Source organism: Triticum dicoccoides, chromosome 7B (genome assembly GCF_002162155.2).
Source record: "Triticum dicoccoides isolate Atlit2015 ecotype Zavitan chromosome 7B, WEW_v2.0, whole genome shotgun sequence".
Lineage (NCBI taxonomy): Eukaryota > Viridiplantae > Streptophyta > Magnoliopsida > Poales > Poaceae > Triticum > Triticum dicoccoides.
The window spans coordinates 574,952,067-574,976,055 of NC_041393.1; the positions used below are offsets into that span (position 1 = coordinate 574,952,067).

General features: G+C 49.2%; 2 protein-coding genes across 2 annotated transcripts; one reads left to right on the top strand and one right to left on the bottom strand.

Moving 5' to 3' along the window:
* The first annotated feature begins 3,584 nt into the window (after positions 1-3,584).
* Positions 3,585-8,259, top strand: LOC119337109 (delta-aminolevulinic acid dehydratase, chloroplastic). The gene is made up of 13 exons (XM_037609220.1): positions 3,585-3,713; positions 4,023-4,320; positions 4,403-4,514; positions 4,595-4,668; positions 4,858-4,926; positions 5,006-5,089; positions 5,164-5,233; positions 6,034-6,089; positions 6,180-6,301; positions 6,406-6,477; positions 6,574-6,655; positions 6,742-6,819; positions 7,856-8,259. The coding sequence occupies exons 2-13, from the start codon at positions 4,030-4,032 to the stop codon at positions 8,030-8,032; spliced, it is 1,287 nt and encodes a 428-aa protein (XP_037465117.1). The 5' UTR covers positions 3,585-3,713; positions 4,023-4,029; the 3' UTR covers positions 8,033-8,259.
* A 1,368-nt stretch (positions 8,260-9,627) lies between these two features.
* Positions 9,628-11,733, bottom strand: LOC119338555 (leucine-rich repeat extensin-like protein 4). Its single transcript, XM_037610871.1, has one exon. It carries the CDS (start codon positions 11,731-11,733, stop codon positions 9,919-9,921), a length of 1,815 nt encoding a protein of 604 aa, XP_037466768.1. The 3' UTR covers positions 9,628-9,918.
* Between the last annotated feature and the right edge of the window lie 12,256 nt (positions 11,734-23,989).

A 23,989-nucleotide genomic window follows, 5' to 3' on the forward strand; every position in this document is an offset into this window, starting at 1 on the left:
CGAGGTTCCGGTGATGGCCTTGGCGGTGGCCGAGGTTCCGGTGGTGGCCTTGGTGGTGGTCGAGGTTTCGGTGATGGCCTTGGCGGTGGCCGAGGTTCCGGTGGTGGCCTTGGTGGTGGTCGAGGACGAGTTACCGATGATGGTGCTCGTGGTATGGGTAGAGGTTCTGGTGGTGGCCGAGGATCCAGGGGTGGTCGTGGTCGAGGACGAGTTACCGGTGATGGTGCTCGTGGTAGGGGTAGAGGTTCTGGTCGTGGTAGAGGAGGTTTCATGGGTAGAGGCCGTGGTAATGCTAGAGGAATATTTGGATACCTAGCTGGACCATTTCCGTACGTGGCTACACTTCATAATTATTTTCATGTTTCCCAATATTATTTTCATGTTGTTTTTGTCCTTACTAACTGACGTCTTGTAATTTTTTATAGATATGGCGGCTTCTCAACCCAACAAAGCAACAATGAAGGGGCTTGAGGATGGCGAAGGTGAGATGGCGGGGTGGTGGGAGAAGGCTGCGAAGAAGCTGAGAGAGGAGGATGAAGCCGCACTAAAGAAGAAGAAGGAAGAGGAGCTTGAAGCTGAGAATCAGGAATTGTTGAGAGCGTCATATGAGTGTCGCGCTAGGTAGAAAGCGTTGGTGAGGAAATGTGAGGAGGCACAAAAGAAGCGTCAAAGGGATTTTGAAGAAAGAACCATGAAGCTTTGGGCATTCGCAGCTGAAAAAGAGGAGAGGAAGAACAAGATATTCATGGAGAGGGTGGTTAAGGAGGCTCATCTCATAAGGAAAAGGGAGGAGGAGGAAGAAGAAGAGAGGAAGAAGAAGAAGGGAAAGGGGCCTTGCTCTACACAATAGAGCTATGATGTGAATTGTGCCATGCTTTGGACCTTCGTGTGCATTTCATCTTGAACCTTGTTGTTGCCTAGACTCCTTTATGTGGTGAGCTATGTGTACTCTAAATTGCTTCGGACTCCTCTATGTGTACTCCTTTATGTGGTGAACTATGTGATGTCACAATTGCTCTAGACTCCTCTATGCGTACTCTTTTATGTGGTGAACTATGTGATGTCACAATTGCTCTAGACTCCTCTATGTGTATTACTTTATGTGATGAACTATGTGTACCACCAAATTGCTTTGGAGTTTGTTTTTGACTTCCTGTTCTGACGGAAACGCCAAACCAGTTGGCGTTTTACTGCACTTTGGCAACGCCAACGGCCACAGCGTTGCAGACCTATGTAGCACCACACTTGTCTCAACATACTCCGGCGGGGTACGTTGTTGTACTCCAAATTGCTTCGAAACACGATATGGAAGATGCCACTCCACCGCATAAAAGCATATCATGGGGAAACGCACACGCCAAAGATGTTGGTCACGAAAGCACATATTGCTTAAAGGGAACTGCCTAAGTACCATGTACAGCCTCCAATTAACCTACATCACAACATGTCACTAGCCCATGCACAACAACAAAAAAACTGAATTGATAGCAAGGCATTTGATAATTACCTGGTTGTAAGTAAGCATGTCAAGCTCGCTTATGTATGCCTTGTACCGCCCCATGGCTGCGATACTAGACACTTGGACATTAGCCCACGTGTATGCGATAGTGGGATACCGCTCCTCATCCCCGTCAAAAGGCCACTCCCAAGGTTCTTCCGGAGCAATGGTCAAGTTACAGCCCACAGGGATACGCTCCCACATCCAAATCTGTAGGGCCCAAACAAAACCACCAAGACAAGATTTCGGCTTACTCCTCATACATGCTCCGTCCAACTGCACATTTGTATACACATTAACAAATCACATGCAAAAAAATCTTTCATATAATAAAAATTCATCAAATTAGCATTACCTGACGGTGCAAGAAGGCTAGTGCCGCCGACCCCCAACTCCACTTAACATCCCAGTTACGAAGAGGGTCCAAGAACATCCAGGAGGCTGTGTCTCCCGTGCCGTCAGGAAACACCACTTGGGTCATGAGATTCCATAAGTAAGCCCTTGCGTACCTCTCCACAACAGCCGGACTGGCATTCTCTGGGCACTCGTAAAAATTCTTGTAGCCACGAGAACAAAACACCAGATGGCCTAGGATCGTTCTTTGTTTCATGAATCCACTGGGGAGGTTCACCACCAACCAAACCTGCAACCCTTTGTCGCCACCCCTCGGACTTCACCTTCCCGGTAAGAGCCCTGCCCTCGATCGGAAGACCGAAGATCATCGCAATATCCTCCAAAGTGACGGTCATCTCACCAAGAGCAAGGTGAAAAGAGTGCGTCTCCGGCCTCCAACGGTCCGTAAGGGCGGTAATGGCCGTCGAGTTCAGCCATGGTGGTGTGCCTTTAAAGTTGAGCACAAACTGGAGAAGATCCATTCTTCTAAAATAAGGCTCGTAGCGACGGTCATACCTCAGTGACTCACGTGGGTTGTGGCCTCTCAACCGAAGCACTGGAGGAACCTAAAAAAATCACACGCACAATTTATATACTTCTCTAAACTACTCACAATATAATCACAACATGAGAATCGACAATATAGATCATAATTACCTCCCCTCTTTCCACAAGCACAGCACGATGCTTCTCCTCGTAATAATCATCAAGGCCGGGATATTTATCCGGCTCAAACATCCTACAAAATAAGGTAAATGGATTTGTTATGATATATGCTTAAAGTTATGACCACATCATATACAAAATTGTGTGAAACTACTACAAATTATCCCAAAGATATAAATCACGAACCACATTACCAACATCAATTCTTTTCAACCTATTTTATCCTAAACAATCTATCACAACTAATTATTAACAAATAATAGGTTCAACCTAATCAAAAAAATGGTCTCTCTCTAAATCCAATACTAAACAAATTAACTAAAAATACTTCAACACAATGAGCATATCCCCAAAATATTCATCAAACAAATCACTAATAACTCATCTTAGGGTTCCACCATGTTTCAAAAAATGCATCTACAATAGCTAATCTTGACTGAAAATAAATGGAGGATTGGGAAGAGAATACCTCAAGTAACTCGGGAGTGCTTCGATCTACTCGTTTTGATGATCAAAATAGCAGATCTGGGGGAGAGTTGGTGAAGAAGAGGGAGGGGGCGGCCGCCAGTTCGTCGGGGCAGGGACGAACTGCCCGAGCGGTCCGAGATATGGGCTGGGTCAGGCCCCCGCGGCCCCGCGTGCATTACTAAATACATGGCAGAAACGCCAGGGCCATTGGCGTTTCTGATGTGCCACGTCAGCGAAAAACAGCGGGTTCGGACTGACTGTGGGCCACGGAAGAAACGCTAGCTACCACGGCGTTTCTGTGTTGGCCAGAAACGCTAGCTTGGTCAGCGTTTCAATGTTGGCTGGAAACGCCGCGGGCCCTGACGTTTCTAAAAGGGTCAAATCATGAAATACTTTCACGTCGGGTTTAGTTTGTGACGATAAACGTGAACAAGGTCAAAACAGTGATTTCGTCCTTGGAACGGAGGGAGGAGGCTCGACACGTTGGTTCAGGTTCAGGTTCAGGTTAGTTGAAAGTAAAAAAAGGTTCAGGTTCATGTACACGGCGGTCACGACATGGAGACAGCGAAACGCAAGACATCGTCTGTTAGTACAGGAGATCTCTTTGCAGTAGGTGGGGGGCGTCGTCGGAGAGGATTGAGGCCACATCGTCTTCTCCTCATCTTCTTCTCCATCTTCCATCCATCAGGTACGCCGCCGCCGCCTCCTCCCTCTTCTTCCTCCTCCCCAAGATTTGCACGTCCCTTCAACTCGTCAAGCTAAATTCAGCCCCCAATCTCTTCCTGATGACCAACCCCATCCAGAGCTCAACGCAATCAAGATTATCCACTCGCCGCCTCTGGTGGCACTAGCCAAGAAAGAATCAAGATCCATCTTTTACCGTTTCTTAGAGTCCACACCTCAATTTTGATCGAGCCACGCAGCACTGAATCTGATATAGCGACGCGATTGTCAACCATGTCTGCGAAATTCACTTTCCTTGGTCTCGGTGTTGCAGATAGGCCATGGCTTCCACCGTCCCCTTCTCCCCGGCCAAGGTCCAGATGCTCCAGGCGACCAACTGCCACGGGCACGCGCCGTTCGGCAGCTCTTTCGCCGTCCCAAGAACCGGGCCAAAGCAGCGTTCCCTGGCCGTCAGGGTCAGCAGCGAGCAGGAGGCGGCCGCCGCCGTCAGGGCGCCGTCGGGGAGGAGCATCGAGGAGTGCGAGGCCGACGCCGTCGCCGGAAAATTCCCCGCCCCCGCTGCGTTTGTCAGACCAAAGGCCCCAGACGGCACGCCTGAGATCAGGCCTCTTGTGAGCTCCAATCTGAATTTTGCAATGTTGCTGCAGTTGCAAGAAACTGAATTTAGAGGCTCCATGTTTGGTGTGTGTTCAGGACATGCCAAAGCGCCCTCGTCGCAACCGCAGGTCGCCAGCTCTTAGGGCTGCATTCCAGGAGACAACCATCTCGCCTGCAAATTTGGTGCTCCCATTGTTCATCCACGAAGGTTGCCTTGAAATCTAGTACTTGCTTGAATGCTGGACCATTTGAGATTTGTTATATAAAGTTTTTTTTAATGATTTGCAGGGGAAGAGGATGCTCCAATTGGCGCTATGCCCGGGTGCTTTAGGCTTGGATGGCAACATGGGCTTCTTGATGAGGTACTGGAAGTACTGGAAATTTACCTCTTTTTTTTTCTGAGACTGGGATCGGATTTATCATCTATGTTTGATGAATATGTTGGAGCTCTAAATGTGTGTTTATTTCCATGTCACTTGGACCAATAGTCTTAGGTAGCAATCAGTATTCAGACCTCATGTAATAATCCAGACAACCACTCATATATGCAGGTGTATAAGGCACGTGATGTTGGTGTTAACAGCTTTGTGCTCTTTCCAAAGGTTCCAGATGCATTGAAGGTATTTGACAAATATAACTAATTATTGCCATGTACTTTTATTTGTGCCTCTGAATGACTTATGCTCTTTATTCCTTCAGTCTCCGACAGGAATTGAAGCATACAATGACAATGGTTTGGTTCCACGTACAATTCGCCTGCTCAAGGATAAGTTCCCTGATATCGTAAGTTTGTTTCCCTCATTCATTGTCTATTGTCACTCGCACCAATGCTGCCTCTAATCATATGTCGAATTTAGATTGTCTACACGGATGTTGCTTTGGACCCTTATTCATCTGATGGACATGATGGCATCGTGAGGGAAGATGGTAATGAAAATGACGCATTATTATCTTACACTTTTCAGAGGGTCAGATGTGCATGATATGTTGATCTGCTTGCATCCTGAATTGCTGATAGCATTAGAAATGTGCTAGCTAGTTCAAAAATATTGTTGCCAGTCTCCTGGTATGAAGGCCACACCACACTGGTTACGGGCATATGGCCAAGAAACTATCATCCTAGTTCTCGATATTATTGTTGGCCAGTTTGGTTTGTATGAGCTGAGATTGTATTATATAGAACCTCTGGCTCCTGGTTTCTAAGACATCACTGTGGATGTCCAGATTTGATTTTCTAAAAGTATTACTGGACCACTTGATTCCTGCTAGGAGAGCCTGAGATACTGTGTGCCTGAACAGTCAACAGCTTAGTTAAGTCATTCTTTTTGCCACCTGGCACTGAAACTTCCTAAAAATAAATTCAAAATATGCTGCACAAATGTATTTTCTCACAAGAATCTCGTCGGGTACTTCCCAGATCATCGAAATTAGCAAAAAATGAGAAGGTGCATTCCGTAGTGTTTAAACCAGGAATTGGTTGGCTCCTGTAGCTCTTTGTAGCCCTAGCGAATGGCGATAAACTGATCACTAGTGCAAAAAGGTGTACTTAAGTTATGAGCTTAGCTGTTCGGTGGTCATGCCCAAGTTTAATTTGGAATTACAGTACAAGCAGTTTAGATTACTATTTTTTTGTCCAAACAACTGATGGACTTAGATGTTTTTCAGAAGGCACAAATTCCGTACAAACTTCCGTCCAGCTAATTGTGAATTTGTTTCAATCCCATCAGGAGTAATTTTGAACGATGAAACTGTATATCAGTTGTGCAAACAGGCAGTTTCACAGGTCCATCTCTTCTCTTGGTATTAGGTTTTGGATTTGGTTGATGAGTATGCAACTGTTCACTAACATAAACTTGCTCCATGAACTAAATAGGCACGTGCTGGTGCCGATGTAGTTAGTCCTAGCGACATGATGGATGGTCGTGTTGGAGCAATCCGTTCTGCTTTGGATGCTGAGGGCTTCAATGACGTCTCCATTATGTCCTATACTGCAAAGTACGTACCTATATCATTCATGGCATCATAGTATTTTTGTTATCCCATTTCTACTTTATGTCTTTGTTATCTGACTGATGCATCCATGATATATGTTTTTGCAGGTACGCCAGTTCATTTTATGGGCCATTCCGAGAAGCTTTAGATTCAAATCCACGGTTTGGGGATAAGAAGACGTATGGAGCTGAAAACAAAGCTACTCTGTGTATTTACATCCAGTGTACAGTTTAGTTGGTTATTGTCTAAATGTCTTGCCCCTTTTGGTTATGAAGCTATCAGATGAACCCAGCTAACTACAGGGAAGCCCTTCTAGAAACTGCAGCAGATGAGGCAGAAGGAGCTGATATTCTTCTAGTAATTCTCTTGCTCAATATTCAGTGCCATATTACCAAGATAACTCCTGTGTATGTCGCACCATATTCATGGTTCCCTTGTGACAGGTGAAACCTGGATTGCCATACTTGGATATCATCCGACTTCTCCGGGATAACTCCGCACTGCCAATTGCTGCATACCAGGTTAGTTCATTAGCTGGTTCATAATCCATGTTGATGTGATGCTTTTGTCATTTCTATCTGGGATTCCACAAGAAACCCGGACCTCGTTGTTTACTGTATACATCTGATGCAATCAGAAAATCATTTTCGCAGCAGCACCGTAAGTGCATATCATAATTCAGCTACTCAATTGCCACGGGCCTCACTAGTTTTGCCGCACAAGAACATTTTTCGTTTGTCTTATCAATACCCGAGTCATATATTTCACTGTGCTTATCTTCTTTACACAAACACCATCAGTTGGTAGCCATTTCAAGCATTAGGCCGGTAAAGTAGTACTAGCTCACTACGCATTTGAGCACTCAGACTGCATCTGCCTATTTCTAAACTGTAGAGTAGATGTTCTCTTGGGCAGCACACGCACACGTAAGATTTCAGTAAAAGCCTGAACCTTGATGCGTTTATCTCATGTGTTTTGATCTCAAGTTCTCTCCTTGAGGGTTCTCAAAAACTAAAGCACCAACAGGAGTTCATCTTAAGAAGTTGACCAGGTGTTTCTTAATTTTTTTGGTTTTTTGTATTCCTGCGTGTTTTTGAAGCTAAAAGTGGAGGATGATTCTGTCGTTGTGTTAGGAAAGAAAAAAAAATAGAGGTGGCGATATCATCATCCTTCTGAATGAACACGATTAAACCGAACTAAGTAATCCTTGGAGGTTCTGAGTCTGAATCAGAAGATGATGTTATTTGCATGGTGTTTCTGTAGTTATACTCTGAGCTCAAAGCGTGTGAAATTCTGAACCAATAAAAAGCCTGAACCTTGATCTATCCTCATGAACGAATACGAGTAAACTTAACCAACTCATCCTTGAGGTTACGAGCCTGGATCAGAAGATGATCTCGTATGCATTATGTTTTTCTTTTTCCTTTTGGGGTTATGATTGTAGCTGAAAGAGAGGATCGAATGATGTAATACTATCATTTTGGCTCGTCTTGTGAAAAGGAGAGTGAAATTATGAAGCAACCAATCATCATACGTTGTTTCCTTTTTGCGTTTCAGGTGTCTGGGGAGTACTCGATGATCAAGGCCGGCGGGGCGCTGAACATGATCGACGAGGAGAAGGTGATGATGGAGTCGCTCATGTGCCTGCGGCGAGCCGGCGCCGACGTCATCCTCACCTACTTCGCCCGCCAGGCCGCCGCCGTCCTCTGCGGCATGGGATCCGCCGCCAAGTAGAAGCGCTAGGTCAGGTCAACTGGTCACCCCCTGTGATTATTGATTAATGTGTAAAGCTGAGGAGCCAATGTGCTCGAGTAGTTGGCCTTGACGTTTGACCCTAAGCACTTGAATAATCGGCAAGTCTCGTACTAGTACATGCCTGTTAGTTTGTTACTAGTTCTTTCTTTTTACCGAGTACTATATCATAAAATTTTTTTCTCCCTTTCGATTGCGAGGGAGATGCCTGTGCCCCGGTATATGATTTTACGATTAGGCCTCATTCGGTTTGGAGGATTTTCATAGAAAAAACATAGGAACGAGGATTTCGGAGGAAAATTTCCTATATATGCATTCGATTTGTAGGAAATTCGTAGGAATACTACACATTTTCTGTGTTTTTGAAGAAAACTACACTTCCACTCAAAGCTCATTTTGCGCGTAGGAACGAGGCAAGTCAATTCCTTAGGATGGCAAGTGTCATCCTATCAAATTCCTATACTACTCATAATTCCTACGTTTTGATTTCCTCCAAACCGAATGAGTTACATTTGAATTTTCACTGGAGTACATTTTGCTGTATCATTCATTTTCACCGGAGTGAGTACAAGTGCAGTTGGCGTGATTTTCTTCGGAGTACGTTTGAATTTGTTCGTAAATAAAACGCTTGAGTAGTACTGACTGGGATTACATTTGGTTGACAAATCTGTTGAATGGAACGTGGCAGAGTCGCCGACCCGATCGGATCGTATGATCCCAGCAGCGACGATGAGTGTGTGTTAAGCAGCCGCATGATCCCGTCAGCTGGGTTCATTTGGGGGCAGGTGATTTAAAGAAAGTTTGAACAATGGTGCACGCGAAGCACGGGACCCAACAGTGGATCGCAGGCAGTAATGCGTGTGCTTCTGGTAAGCAAGCAGCAGGCAGGCGGGCACGCTCATAGGATCTCGGGCGGTAGGGAGGAGTAATTAACTCCGATCAAGTGCTTGGGTGGCAAACGGCCATAGCTGGCTCCAGTAGTAGCTTGCAGGTTTTGCTCAGGCCGACGCAATTGCAATCGCAGTTGTGGTTGCAGAGGCGACGGCCGGGGGCGCTGGGGCTGGCAGGCAGCAATTACTAGGGCCTCTCATCCGCTCCCACGTGAAAGAAATCACGGACCTCGAAAGATAATAATTTCAATGTAAGAACCTCTTCCAAGTCATAACGTTCTGGTACCATCCATTGCAAGATTCACTGTACTGCACGTCTGCACCTGTGGAGACCCACCGGAGAGGCTCGAAGTCCATTGCATGGAGTAAATAAATGGCGCCACAGCTACCACCGGCCCTAATTGACTAGTCATTCAACATTCATCCGTTCCATTCATTAGGCATGGCGTGAATGCCCCATCACTGCTTATCATCACACTATGTATAGTATCGTATCGTACCGCCAGCATAACTCGTGTGCCGCTGCGACGTGTTCTCGCATGCATGCATGTGATCCCTCGATCGTGCATGCCACAACCACCGGTCCAAGGTCGCATTGCGTTGCGTCGTTATTCATCCATCCATCAAGCATGGAAACTAGTACCCCAGTGCCCAGTGGCAAACAGCAATCGAGCAAAAAAACAGAAATGATGAAAGAATCCACCGTGGAGACTTGTTTGGAATTTAATTCGGATCAAATAACGACATAACAAATGGACAACAGAGAACAAAAAATAACGTTCAAGGAGAGGAGGAGAGCAAGAAACTACAGGGAAGAGATGTACTGGTGACGGACGAGCCACGGACGGACGGACGAACGGACGGACGGACTGGCTGGCTGGCTGACGACGAGCGATCCGGCCGTGGAGGTGGCGGCCGGGCCGATAGATCAGCCTGCGGCGCGGCTAGCTAGTGGTGCTACCTAGCTAGCAGCTATTTCTACGGCCCCGTCGGTGGCGGCGGCGACCCGTACGACACCCCGTAGACCAGCGGCATTGGAGGCGGCGGCGACGAGTAGGACACCCCGTAGACCGGCGGGAGGAGCGGCGGCGGCGGCGACGAGTATGACACGCCGTGGACCGGGGGCAACGGCACTGTCGTTGGTGGTGGTGGCGGGGACGAGTATGGCATGCCGTGAACCGGTGGCGTCCCGCCTCCGCCGCTTGGTGGAGAGGATGGCGCTCCGCCTTCGCCGCCTGGTGGAGGGGGTGGTGCCCAGGGACCAGGGGCCGGCAGCGGCAGCGGCGAGGATGGCGTGGGCGCGGTCGGCGGCGTGAGGGCCGGAGGGGCGTACCCGGGGGGAGGTGTTGTGGGTTGGTGACTGGACGGCGAGGACGCGGACGGCGGCTGGTTGCCGGAGGACGGAGACGGGGTGCCCTGGGGTGGTGGTGCGGAGGAGGGCGGCAGTGCGTGCCCGGGGCTCTCGCTGTGGGTCGGAGGTGGCGGCGCCGCCGTTCCTGGCGTTGTGGAGCCACCGGGCGGGGACGGGGACGATGGTGTGGACGAGCCCGGCGGGAACAATGGGCCCGGCGGCGTAAACCAGCCTGGCGGTGGCGGCGACCTTCGACGATGGCCCCTCGGCGGCCCACCCCTCGGAGTGGGCGGCCTGCGGCCTCCGTGCGATCCCTTGCCTGGGCCTGGCCCTGCTGATTCCTGACACTGCGACCTGCTGCAGTCGAACGGGCTGGCTGCCGCCGCGGCGCACTGTGCCGGCGGGCGCTGCGCGGGAGCGCCGGGGATGCAGTTCCACCTGCCGTCCGCCGTCGCCACGGCGCATCCCGGCCGGCCGGTGAAGAAGTTGTCCTCGTAGGTGAAGTTCCTCAGACTCGGCAGTCCGCAGACGCTCGCCGGCACCGCGCCCTCCAAGAGATTCCCGGCGACGTTGAGCTCCTGGACGGCCACCAGTCCAGCGACGGTGGCCGGGAGCGGGCCCTGCAGGTCGTTGCCGCTGACATCGAACACGGTCACCTTCCTGAGCATCCCCACCTGCGGCGGGATGCAGCCGGTGAGGTCGTCGTCGATGAGCACGATCTCGTTGAGCGTCTCGGCCATCTTCCCAATCGACGGCGGGATGCATCCCCCGAGCCTGTTGTGCGCGAGCACGAGCACGGAGGCGGGCGAGTTGCCGAGGTTGGGCGGGATGGGGCGCGTGAGGCGGTTGGAGTTGAGGAAGATGGCGTCGAGCGGGCGGTCGAAGAGCGCGGGCGGGATGCGGCCCTCGAACTCGTTGAACCTGAGGTCGAGGTAGCGGAGCGAGGGCAGCTGGAGCACGACCTCCGGGAAGCCGCCGACGAAGCGGTTGTTGCTGATGTCGAGCTCGTGGAGGAGGCGGAGGTGGAGGAAGGTGTCGGGGAGCACGCCGCAGAAGCGGTTGGAGTTGAGGTGGAGCAGCGCGAGGTCGGGGAGGCCCGCGGGGAGCGAGTCGGGGATGTACCCGGCGATGTCGGCGTGGTTGAGGTCGATCCCGGCCACGACGACCACGCCGCCGTCCGCCGGGTGCGGCGCGCAGAAGACGCCGTTGTAGGCGCAGACGTTGGGGCCCGACCAGTTGGCGGTGAAGTTGGCCGGGTCGGAGAAGATGGCGGTGCGGCGCCAGGTCTGCAGCGCGACGTAGGCCGCCCGGAGGCGCGGGTTGGGGAACACCCAGGACGGCGGCGGGTCGAGCGGCGGCGGCTGGGACGCGGCCGGGGCGGGCGCGAGCGCGACGGCGAGGAGCAGCGCCAGCGCGAGGAGGACGCGGCGGCGGCCCGTCATGGCCGCGCGCGGTGGGGCGGCGGCGGCGGCGCGCGCGGGGTTGGGTGGAGGGGGGAGGAGGTTTAGCTGGGGGGGAGTGGGGTGGTGGAGGGAGTGAGGGTGGAGTGATGGAAGGGGCAAAGGTGGCAGAGGGTTCACATGGAGGGTTAACGCGGAACGAGAAGCTCGAGGCAGAGAGAGAAAGAGAGCGTGTCGGCCGGGCCGGGCCGGGCTGAGCTGGGCCGGGCCGGAGGTGGGCCCTGTGTGGCCGCAGAGTCAAAACGATCGCGTGTGCGTCGTGATGTTTGGTCCGTGCTAATCTTTTTGAATGTTTGATCCGTGCAAATCGAATCAGTGGTAAATGGATGACCGTGGCTTCATTAGTTGAGTGGTGCTGACTCAGTAATGTTTCGTCCGTGCGAACCATGTAGCTGCAAAAGACTTGACATCCCCAGGTGGCAGCGATTTAAGGAGGGGACGCCACGTAGTAGTACGAGCTATGCCTCCAATTGCTCATCGAAAATCGACTTTCAAGGAGAGAAAAATCGCAAGTCCTGCTGCTCAAAGATTAGTCCCGTCCATTAGACCTTGATGATCACCTCAAATGGTGCAAATTAATGAGATATTCTCCTGATTAATAGTCTAGTTCTAGTAACAAGCAGATCATGTTCTTAATTGTTGATAATCTAACTAAGCATAGAGTTTAAGAAACTGAGCAATTTGTTTGAACTTCTCGGGGGTCTTCCCTCCTCTTATCATGTGTGTACGAGCTCACATATTGTTGGTCGATTGAGATGGTTACGGCCAGATTTAATCCAACCCAAGCACTTTAATCGATGACTAAAATACAGATTTGGAACGGTAGTGATCGATGGGATTTTGTAGTGTGCGCCACGCGTACTCGTGGATCATTTGAGGGTTTCAAGGCACAGCACACCGGGCCCCTATTAATCGATCCACGACTTCTTCAAACATATTCAGAAAATTAAAGTTTTCCCCCTCTCGCTCGAGTCTCTGTCGTCAAGTCACTGAGTACCATGCATGCACGGGTCCATGGCAATGCAAGGTGTCGGTGAGGAATTAAGAATCGCGTTAATGTATAATGCTGCCACTACCTTTTCCTTTTTCTTTTTAGGCGTTTTCATTCATTCTTGGTCCTCATACTCTGAATAAATGTTGTTTAATGATGTGGCAATGCGTTGCACATAAGGTTGCGTTTGGATCTAAGGCAAGAACTAAACTAGCCATGCTAGGCAAGGTTAGACGTTTGGTATGGACAGAAAAATCTAGCTTTTGATGGCAATTAAGCATGTAACGCTGTCAAAACCTTGCTCATGGAGGAGAGTAAATTTGACTCTTCCGTGCGGGCAAGACAACACGCACAGAAACAACAATCTCACTTCCTTGTACACCTCTAACATAACTCCCTCGTCCATGAGTCATGGCCCACGATGCACCACATCTATTCGAGTTGTTTTCATGTGATGTTATCCGGCGTACAACATATTGCAACAAACAGTGGCGGAGCCAGGAAAATTGAATTAGGGGGGCCTGAGTGTTGTTCGTTCTTGTTAGGGAGGGCCAACCTACGAGGATGCACCAATTCAACATCAATTAGTCACTCTTTACATGCATATTAAGATTTAAATCACTGGTGTTAGGGGGCCAGGGCCTTGCTGGTCCCTGTCTCCGCCACTGGCAACGAACCAACCAGGTTTTCTCTAAGTGTTTATGTGTGTGTATCCATTGTTTACTAAATTGAATCCACTGAATTGGGAAGCACCTCCCCCTCGTAGAGAAAGTTGCTTCGAATGGGCACTTAGAGCAACTTCAACGGGCCGACCCAAACGGACGGCGATTTCGTCCGCTTTTTGTCCGTTTTGGTCGGCCGCCCGCCCGGCGTCCGCCCTGTTTTAGATATGGGTCGGCAGGGCGCCCAACACGCCGACCCATATGTGCCGGCGTGGCTGCCTGCCCCTCTATTTTTGGCATATTGTATAGTCTGAATCAAAATAAAATCGTTTTGGACCGGATAAAATTGCATAGTTTATTACAAGCCAAATGAAAATAAAAAGGTCTCACATAGCTCTCACATAGTTTTGCAAATAAATAAAAAAAGATACATCTATTGGTTGCCAACATGAGCCCACATATGCTCAACCATATCATTTTGCAGTTGCACGTGAGTTCCCCAATCACGCATGTCTTCATGAAATTGGGTGAACTGTTCAAACGTTGCCGCTACTCCATGCTCAGGCACAACATTCTCACCTTGAAACTGAAACCATTGATCATACAGACGTTCTGGGCGCTCGTCTTGTACGATCATATTATACATGATCACACAAGCAGTCATCACCTCCAACAGTTTCTGCGTGCTCCAGGTATTAGCAGGATACCGAACGATGCAAGTATTCGGATGGCGGCAGTGCATTTCTGATAAGAGGAAAAACCAATCTTGCCAGCAGCATCCTCTTTGCACTCGAAATAGTCATCATAGCCGACCACCCCCTCTCTAATACGACTGAAAACATGCCTACTCAAACGTAAACGGCGGCGGAATTTCTGATGTTTGAACAACGGGTTTGTTGCATCAAAGTAGTCCTTCCAAAGGAGGAAATGCCCGCTCTCTCGGTTGCGATTCAACGCCGGAAGGTGGCCCGGAATGGAGCCACGAAACAGTGGCCGCTGGCTATTGAGGTGGTGATGGAACAACACGGCAGCCAATATCTCCTCCTCGTCATCGGAGGACGAATCGTTGGAGTCGCAAAGGAAATTGTGAAAAAAGAACTCATCGGCGGAGTCCATTTTGTACCTTGGCAAACCTCGAACAGCTTGCGGGCTTCGGCGAAGGAGATGGCCAACAAAGGGAGTCGCGGCGCGCACGGACTAGCTGCTGTCCTGCCGACGTCTGACGAGCGTGCCGGCTTCCGACGAGCGTGCCGGTGAGGATCTGGCCGGGCGGCGAGGCAGCTTCTTGGTTGGGAGCAGCTGTGTGGTGGGGGCGCATGGGGGTGGGAACCAGTCGGCTCCCGGTGGCAAGACGGCGGCGGCGGGCGACGTGGGAGTGGGCGGCCTAGCTGGGCAGATGTGGAGGCCCCGACAGCTGGCAGACTAGCCGGCAAAAAAAGGGCGGTGGCGTCGACGACGGAGGAGGAGGGCGAGGGTTGCTATTGGATTGTGGAGGGCGATGTGACACAGACCAACGTGCCCCGGGGAAGGAGAGGGCAAGCGTACACGCGTCCGTCGCGTGTCCGTGCCGATGCAAATCCGGCTCAAAAATGGGTCGGGAATGGGTCGCCCGCGGACAAAAAGCGGACGTGCGTCCATTTGGGTCGGCGCATTGGGCCGACTTTTCTGTCCGCGCCGACCCAAACGAACGGCGGCGGACAAAATGGGTCGCCCCATTGGAGTTGCTCTTAGCTTCGAAAACCTGTCAACCTTGATGAGCCTGAGGTGTTTGAAGCACTATCTCTGCACATTAAGAAGAGAGGTATGACCGAAGCGTGGCGGACATCGAGTGAATGCAAGAAGAGAAATCTAAAGGGAGTGCATGTCGTCACGAGAGCACAAGAAGAGAACCCTGAAACAAGTGTCATCGTCGAGGCATTGCAACAGCTCAACCCAGCTGGCTACACCGTGATCACAGATGAATGGTTCCCAAGCACATCAATCGCCTACTCCTGTGAGCTCGTAGGTAGTAGCTTCCTCACTATCCCAACGGTTAGGCTTGATTTTGCCATCAACGAACACCGACTCGAGGAGTCCAAGATGGGTATGGTCTATGATAGGGCTTTTGTAACGTGGATATGGTGCATGCCCAAGGCAATGCCCAACATGATGATATAATATTGCTGCCAACATTAGGAGATTAATAATGTTGTTCTCGCTAACTCAAATAAAAAGTAGTGTTGTTAGCTATTTGAAGAATGTTTGTGATATGGGCATGATTAATGAGTGAGTATAGGAAGATGGTGCTCAAGCTTCTCGCTACCTTCTTGCCTCGGAGATGTTTCCTTCGAATGGGATATCATTGAGTTATCTATGTGCTTCGCTCCTCATGATGCTATTGAACATAACTTTGATTACTGTTGGGGGGATGACCCCCTGGTAGGCGTTGTCGGTGTCAAAACCGGCATATCTCGGGTATGGGGGCCCAAGTTGTGCGTCTAAGGATCAATGGTAACAAGGGACAATGGGACACAATGTTTACCCAGGTTCGAGCCCTCTTAAAGGAGGTAAAACCTTACGTCCTGCTTGATTGTATTCGATGAGTATAGGGGTTACAAGAGTCGATCTACCTCGAGATCGTAATGGCTAAACCCTAGCTGTCTAGCCTATGATTATTCTGATACCCTCTACGGACTAGACCCTCTGGTTTATATACACACCGGAGGGGCCTAGGATTGTACACAGTCGGTTTACAGAAGATGGAAACAGTACATTCGGACACCAAACTTGCCGTCCACTCACACAGGAGTCCTACCCGGACACAGGGGATAGTATTCTGCTTTAGCTTCATGGCCCATCAGTCCGGCCCATATCGAATAGGCCGGAAGATGTCTACTACACAACTTGTTCTTGTAGACTCGTGCTGGGCCTCCAAGTGCAGAGTTTTGTAGGACAGTAGCAAATTTCCCTCGAGTGGATGACCTAAGGTTTATCAATCCGTGGAAGGTGTAGGATGAAGATGGTATCTCTCAACCAAATAACAAAGAGTCTCTTGTGTCCCCAACACACCAAATATATTGGTAATTTGTATAGGTGCACTAGTTCAGCGAAGAAATGGTGATACAAGTGTAGTAATGATAGTAGATATTGATTTTTGTAATAAGAACAATAAAAAACAGCAAGGTAGCAATTGATAAAACAGAGCACAAACGGTATTGCAATGCTTAAAAATGAGGCATAGGGTCCGTACTTTCACTAGTGCAATCTCTCAACAATGCTAATCTAATTGGATCATATAACCATCCCTCAACATGCGATGAAGAATCACTCCAAAGTTCTTATCTAGCGGAGAACATAAGAAGAAATTGTTTGTAGGGCACGAAACCACCTCTAAGTTATTCTTTCCATTCGATATATTCAAGAGTTCGTACTAAAATAACACAAAGCTATTCTTTCCGTTCGATCTATCCAAGAGTTCGTACTAAAATAAAACCAAGTTATTCTTTCTGATTGATCTATCACGAGTTCGTACTAAAATAACACAAGTTATTCTTTCCGATCGATCTATCAAGAGTTCATACTAAAATGACACCAAAACGAATTCAGATTCATAATACTGAATCCAACACAAAGAACCTCAAAGAGTGCCCCAAGATTTCTATCGGAGAAACAAAGACCAGAACGTGCATCAACCCCTACACATAGATTACCCCAATGTCACCTCGGGAATCCGCGAGTTGAGTGCCAAAACACATATCAAGTGAATCAATATGATACCCCATTATCACCACGGTTATTCATAGCAATACATACATCAAGTGTTCTCAAATCCATAAAAGTATTCAATCCGATAAAACAAAATCTCAAAGGGAAAACTCAATTCATCACAAGATAGAGAGGGGAAAACACCATATGATCCGACTATATTAACAAAGCCCGCGATACATCAAGATCATGACGTCTCAAGAACACGAGAGAGAGAGAGAGAGAGAGAGATTAAACACATAGTTACTGGTACAAACCCTCATCCCCGAGGGTGGACTACTCACTCCTCATCATGGTGGCCGCCGGGATGATGAAGATGGACACTGGTGATGGTTTCCCCCTCCGGAGGAGTGCCAGAACGGGGTCTAGGTTGGTTTTTCGTGGCTACAGAGGCTTGTGGCGGCGGAACTTCTGATCTAGGGTTACTTCTGATGGTTTCTCTATTTATAGGATTTTTTGGCGTTGGTTTCACACGAAGATGGGCCTCGAGGTGAGCACAACCCACCGGGGCACGGGCAAGGGCCCAGGAGCACTCCGGTGTCTTGTGCCCTACTCCTTCACCTTATGGTCCTTCCACGAAGCTTCGGGGGTCTCTTTTGTTCCAAAAAAAATTGTCAAAAAGTTTCAGCTCATTTTGAGAACTTTCATTTCTGCACAAAAAACAACACCATGGTAGTTCTACTGAAGACATCGTCAATCCGGGTTAGTTCCATGCAAATCATACCAAAACCATATAAAATTGTTGTAAGCATGGCATGAATACTTCATAAATTATAGATACGTTGGATATGTATCACCGGACACCTGAGGACCCCCGAATCCAGGACTCCCTCAGTATCCCCCGAACTTGCCTTCAATGACGATGTAGTATCCGGCTTATTTCTTCGGCTTTGCAAGGCGGGTTCTTCAGCATACTTTGGATTAACGATAGTCCAATTTTGGCCTCCATGTTCTGCCTTTATGATTCCTTCCTATCATCGCCTCGATTTCCATGCATTGGGCGAATGCGAACAGTCCATTCTATTTTACAAATAAGCCCCTTACCGCACATGGGCGGCATCTATATAAAGAGGTTAGATCCCCAAATGCCATCTCACATTGCACAAAGAGCATCGGAGCAAACCACAAAAAACTTCAAAACATGGCGAGCGCCCCTAGATCCTCCTCGCGCCACCATGGCCCTCAAGAGGGTGATTGGCGAAGCTGCTCAGTGTCCCAACTCCAGATGAGTCGACTTCAGACGCAGGGATATCTTCCTCTTGTAGATCTAGTCTTCATGCGGGCAGGATTGGCTTCGATTGGCAATGACGTGCTAGCAGAGAATTTTCCCAACCCCAACAGGGAGGAGAGGGTGTGCTTCGTCTCGTTTCTTCTGAGGGGCTTAGGATTCCCGATCCATCCCTTCCTCAGGGGTCTATTGGAATTCTATGGGATCTAGCTGCACAACCTCACACTAGGTTCTATCCTGCACATTTTGAGTTTTGTCGCTCTCTGCGAGCTGTTCTTAGGCTGCGGGGCTCATTTTGAACTTGCAGAAAGTTCTTTTGCCTCGTCCCCCGCCATCAAGGTGGTTCCATATTTGAAGGGGGCGGCGCCGAAGTTTGGCGCATAGCCAGATCAGGCTACCCTGTCGGAACTCCCAAGAAGGGGTTCGAAGAATGGTCTTCGGAATGGTTTTATATGGAATACGCTCCCCTTTCAGACCCAGTTCGGCGCGGACTTCCCGAATTCTCCAGTGCTTATTTGAAGAAACTACTCAATTGGTTCCCCCGGAGTCGCAAGCAAGAAGACAGTGCGAAAGTAATGAGGTTAGTTAGCAAGGTCAGATTACTTGCCCACTCCGGACTCTCGATTATCGAAGTTATGGCCATCGCGATAAAGCGATGCATCTAGCCCCTTCAGTCCAGAGTGACCCCTTTATGGTGTTACAACGGGGAGGAGACGCATCTCGCTATAAACGCGAGGGTCCGGATACCCCAGCCGCTCTGGCCGCCATTCTGGCAGATCTTTATAAGGGGGAGAAAGAAGAATTCATCCGCTTAAATTGTCGGGAAGGTTTTGCATGTACAACCCCATTGAATGGGTAAGTCATTGATTATCAGCATTGTTCTACCTCGTTATCGAGATGTGCTAATCAAGTTATTCTGATTGTCTTAAAGCAGACATGAAGGAAGGTAGTCGAAAATGTCCATTGCCCCTCCCCTTAGCCAGAGGACCATGGTTGTAACGAATACCCCGGCTTCCACGAGGATCCAGATATATTTACAGAGTTTGATGATGGAGTTTTTTATCAAGTGAGCCTTGACGGCTCGGAAGTGGCTATTATGGCCGACTACCACGACCTTCTCCCTTTCTACAAGGTAAGTGCTCGGAAACCATCCTAAAAAAGAGGAGCCCCCACTCGCGTCTCACCCATCACACTGGACCGTGCTTTATAGGATCGGCGCTCGGTAAGCCGTACCCAATCGAGGGCGGCCCCTAGGAAGGCAGCATCTACGCAGGGTGGGCCTTCAAAACGAAAGGAAAGCAGGAGCACCGTCGAACCCCCTCCATCATAAAAGAGGTATAACCTTCAATATGTGCCTAGGCATAAGACTAAATTGTCATATTTCTCTTCCCCCCTCTTACTCCAGGAGGAGCACACGGTGAATCGTGTCCAAAACCCCAACTAGCCGAGCATCATCCAATCCGGTGGCTCATCGACCAGGACGAGAGCCAATATGGATGCGGCGCCGACTCCTCCACCTCATGAGGATTCGGATGACGTATCCATCACAAATTCCAAAGTGGAGAGTGTGATGAATCATCGACGACTGAAAGAGACCCTGCGCTCCAGCTTTTACTGAGTAGGAATTCACCGCCCTCAGCATCGTGGATGCATATATCCGAGCCGCACGGCATGGACTTACTGGAGTTGATCACCTATTTTCAAAAGATATACATGTAATGGTTTGTGTAAAATTGATAGATATATGCCAGTAGCCCCCAAGACTTGAAGCGGTTTAGATCAACCGATTTAAGGATCGTTATCATCGCAGGTTCTCAAAGAGAAGAACAACACGCTGTCCTAGGAGCTTGAAACAAGCCGTGCAAAGCTACATGCCGCCACCTCAGAGTTAGAGGAAATGAAGAAAGTCACGATGATGAGTAACCAAAAGAAAAAACTGGAGGAGGAAAGGGATAAGCAAGCCGAGGAGATAAAGAGCTTAAAGGCTCAATTATGGGACGCACAAAAAGAGAATAAAAAGTTGAAAGGCGGCATATTCGGTATGACCTTTGAACCATCCAAGGACCTCATATAATCCCATAATATGGAGTCTTATAATGCTGTTCTTACAGGTCTGTTAACCGGACGTCCTGAAGAAGAAGAAGTGTCCGGGTTCCAAGGCGACGTTCTAAAAGAGTTGTCTAATGTGCACGAGCGGGCCCGTAAAGCCATGAAGAGTATGATCACAGCCTTATGGCCATCTGATGCCCCTCCAGAAAGTATGGAGGGGTTGGCGAACCTGTTCAAAGGTGCCCGGTGTTGTTTTGAGCTATGGAAGGCGTCAGCATGCCGGGAAGGTGCCCGAGAGGCATGGGCAATGGTGAAAACGCGCTACACCGGGCTCGATCCAAATCATATGGCCCGAGTTGGACCTGAGGGACCGGACGGGAAAGATATTCCCGTGAAATTGTATATGACCAAGTGATGATAGTTGCGGAATATCCGCAAGAAGACGGTAGCTTAACCAGTCTTATAGATGACATAGATAAAGAGTAGTAGTTCGATTCCGTGTATCAATGTACTTTATCATCGAACTTATCTCCAACCGAACTTGTAAAAATTTGTCATCGCAGGCCTCCGACTTCAACCTTCGAACCAAGAAGTTGGAGTGTTTCCGGATACCATGTTGGAATGTAATAAACATTCAGTATGTCCGGAAACTAGGCAATCCGGTCATATTGCTCAAACAAACAAAATTTGTTCGGGGAGGTATGTTATATTACTATTTGACATAAGAAACATCTTCCAGGGAAAATAGTTTCGTTAGGGGTTCCTTTCCTTGGGTCGGCATGCTTAGTTATGCATGCCCTCGGCTTTGATCCAAATTACGGGCAGCCTATCCCGTATTTTTTAGAAGAACTTAAACAATCTGTCGTTGCTTGCCGACCAATTATGCCCTTAAGAATGCTAGCTTTCGGCTTCACCCGTCTGAGGTATAGATCCGGATTACCCGGTTGTAACAATCACAGAGGTACTCCCTTTACACCCTAGCTGAATAGTCGGGAACGTAGGGTATAAAGTACAGGAGCGAGGCAACCCAGCTTGGCAAACACTTAAGTCATAGATATGCATATAATGGCAAAATATGTATAGAACAAACAACTTAGACAATATAAGCAACGAGCTTTTAATAATGAGCTTCGTCAAAGAAGCCCCCAGTTAAAGTGGGGTGTATACATCTAAAGATGTGTACCCCTAACAGTTCGGTAGATCTGAACATACCTTGGGATATAAAAAAGGAAAAAATAAGAAGGGGAGGAGAAAGAGGAACCTAGTCAAAGTAAAAATAAAAAGAGTGCGACCGAAATATCCGTAGAATCGTCAGAGCTGAGTAGCATTCCATGGATTCGGCTCAAGACGATTATCCGATACATTATGAAGGTGATAGGCTCCTCCTGTGAGAACTTCATCTATGATGAAGGGGCCTGACGGAGTCCTGGACTATGGGGTCCTCGAGGAGTTGGCCTATGTGGCATGGGCCGAACTGATGAGCCGTGAGGATACAAGGTAGAAGGACCTCCCCCGTGTCCAGATAGGACTCTCCCTTGCGTGGATGGCAAGCTTGGCGTTCGGAGCATGTTCCTTCATTTCTTTGTAACCGACTATGTACAACCCTAGATCCCTCCGATGTCTATATAAACCAGAGGGCTTAGTCCATAGGCAGGATCAAAATCATACATGCTAGACATCTAGGGTTCAACCATTACGATCTCGAGGTAGATCAACTCTTGTAACCCCTATATTCATCAAAGTCAATCAAGCAGGAAGTAGGGTATTACCTCCATTAAGAGGGCCCGAACCTGGGTAAACATCGTGTCCCCTGCCTCCTTGATACCTTCAATCCTTAGACACATAGTTCGGGACCCCCTACCCGAGATCTGCCGGTTTTGACACCGACGTTGGTGTTTTCATTGAGAGTTCCACTGTGTCATCACCAGAAGGCTCGATGGTTCCATCAACCATCCACAACAATTCCGCCCTGAGGGAGACTTTTCTTTCTGGCCAAATCTTTGTATTCGGCGGCTTCGCACTGCGTGCTAATTCAACTGGCCATCTAGAGCAGATCGACAGCTACACCCCTAGTCATCAGATCAGTTTCGGAAACCTAAACTACGCTGCTGATATCTAGGGAGACTTGATCTTCCAAGGGTTCGCGGCCTCAACCACAGCTCCGGCCTCAGATCCGGAACTCATAGCCGAGTCCGAAAACGGGAATTTAGAGCCCGCCGAACTCTTCGCAGGCATAGAGCTCAACACCGGAGATATGGAGGGGGTCATTTCACCGGGAGGCCCAGAATCACTCATGGCTCCCTCTATCCTCATCAAGCCGGACTCACCTCCGTGCGCCAGCTCTGAACTCTCGAGGTCTGTTTTATACGAGCTCGGCCAGGGAACTCCTATCCTGCCCCGCTCCACGGATTCTCGCTTCCCTGTCTAGACCCCACTCTTAAACGAGGCTCTGGACTTAATGCGATCTCTCGCCATTACAGAAGGATCGCCACCGAACTATGCCCAGCCTGCATTAGGGGCTGAGAGCGGGAAATTTTACGTCCCACCCACCACTCACTTCATAGCCACTGTCGAGGACTTAACTGACATGCTCGATTACGCTTCCGAAGACATTGATGGCATGGACGACGATGCCGAAGAAGAGCAAAGCCTGAACCCGCTGCTTACCGGACGCTGGACGGCTACTTCCACATATGACTTGTACATGGTGGACACAACCAAAGAAAATGACGATGAAGGTGAGAAGGACCCAACCGAGGATAATTCTCCTGTGGCACCACCAAAACATCGTCGCCAGCCGCGCCGCTCTAATCGCGTCGAGAAAAAGACAATAATACCGGTACCGAAGACACTAATACTCTGGATAATGCCGAAGACCAAGAAGCCCCTTTCGAACCAACATTCGAACATGATGATTGGGAGGAGGGGCAAGTCAACCCCGATCATCCCATCGGGAACGAGGGCTTGGAGGATGGTGATTACGTACCAATCTCCGAAGAAGATGAGAGCCTCAGCAACGAAGAATTCATCATGCCAGAGGAACCCTTCGAACAAGAGCGCTTCAAGCGCCGGCTAATAGCTACGACAAGAAGCCTGAAAAAGAAGCAGCAACAACTTCAAGCTGATCAGGACCTGCTCAATAACAGATGGACTAATGTCTTGGCAGCCGAGGAATACGACCTCGAACGCCCAACCAAGAGTTACCTGAAGCGCTAGCTTCTACCCCAATTCAATGACGAGGCCCAAGAGCCTATACCTCCCATGCGTAATGCTGCTGACGGACCTGACCGTCCACCACGCGGCCGGGACAGAGCGGCAAATCAAGCCGGACACCCGCCTGCACCACCCCGCCGTAAAGGCAGAGAGACAACAGCTGCAGGATACACTTACGACCTACGACAGGACCTAGATAATAGAGCCGGTCAGACCAGATCAATATACAGATCAAGGGGGCGAGCCCCAGCGCGAGAAGACGACCATCAAGCCTGGCGCGACAAGTATAACTTCACCCAGGTTCAAAACCGCATACGGACTCCATCCGAACTGCGTCATGATGTGGCCCGA

Excerpts from the sequence above, each read along its gene's own strand:
- LOC119337109 (XM_037609220.1), top strand. The coding sequence starts at position 4,030 with ATGGCTTCCACCGTCCCCTTCTCCCCGGCCAAGGTCCAGATGCTCCAG. Across the intron at positions 4,927-5,005 it reads AGGTTCCAGATGCATTGAAG|TCTCCGACAGGAATTGAAGC; the intron begins GTATTTGACAAA and ends TTATTCCTTCAG. Across the intron at positions 6,302-6,405 it reads ATTATGTCCTATACTGCAAA|GTACGCCAGTTCATTTTATG; the intron begins GTACGTACCTAT and ends ATGTTTTTGCAG.
- LOC119338555 (XM_037610871.1), bottom strand. The coding sequence starts at position 11,733 with ATGACGGGCCGCCGCCGCGTCCTCCTCGCGCTGGCGCTGCTCCTCGCC.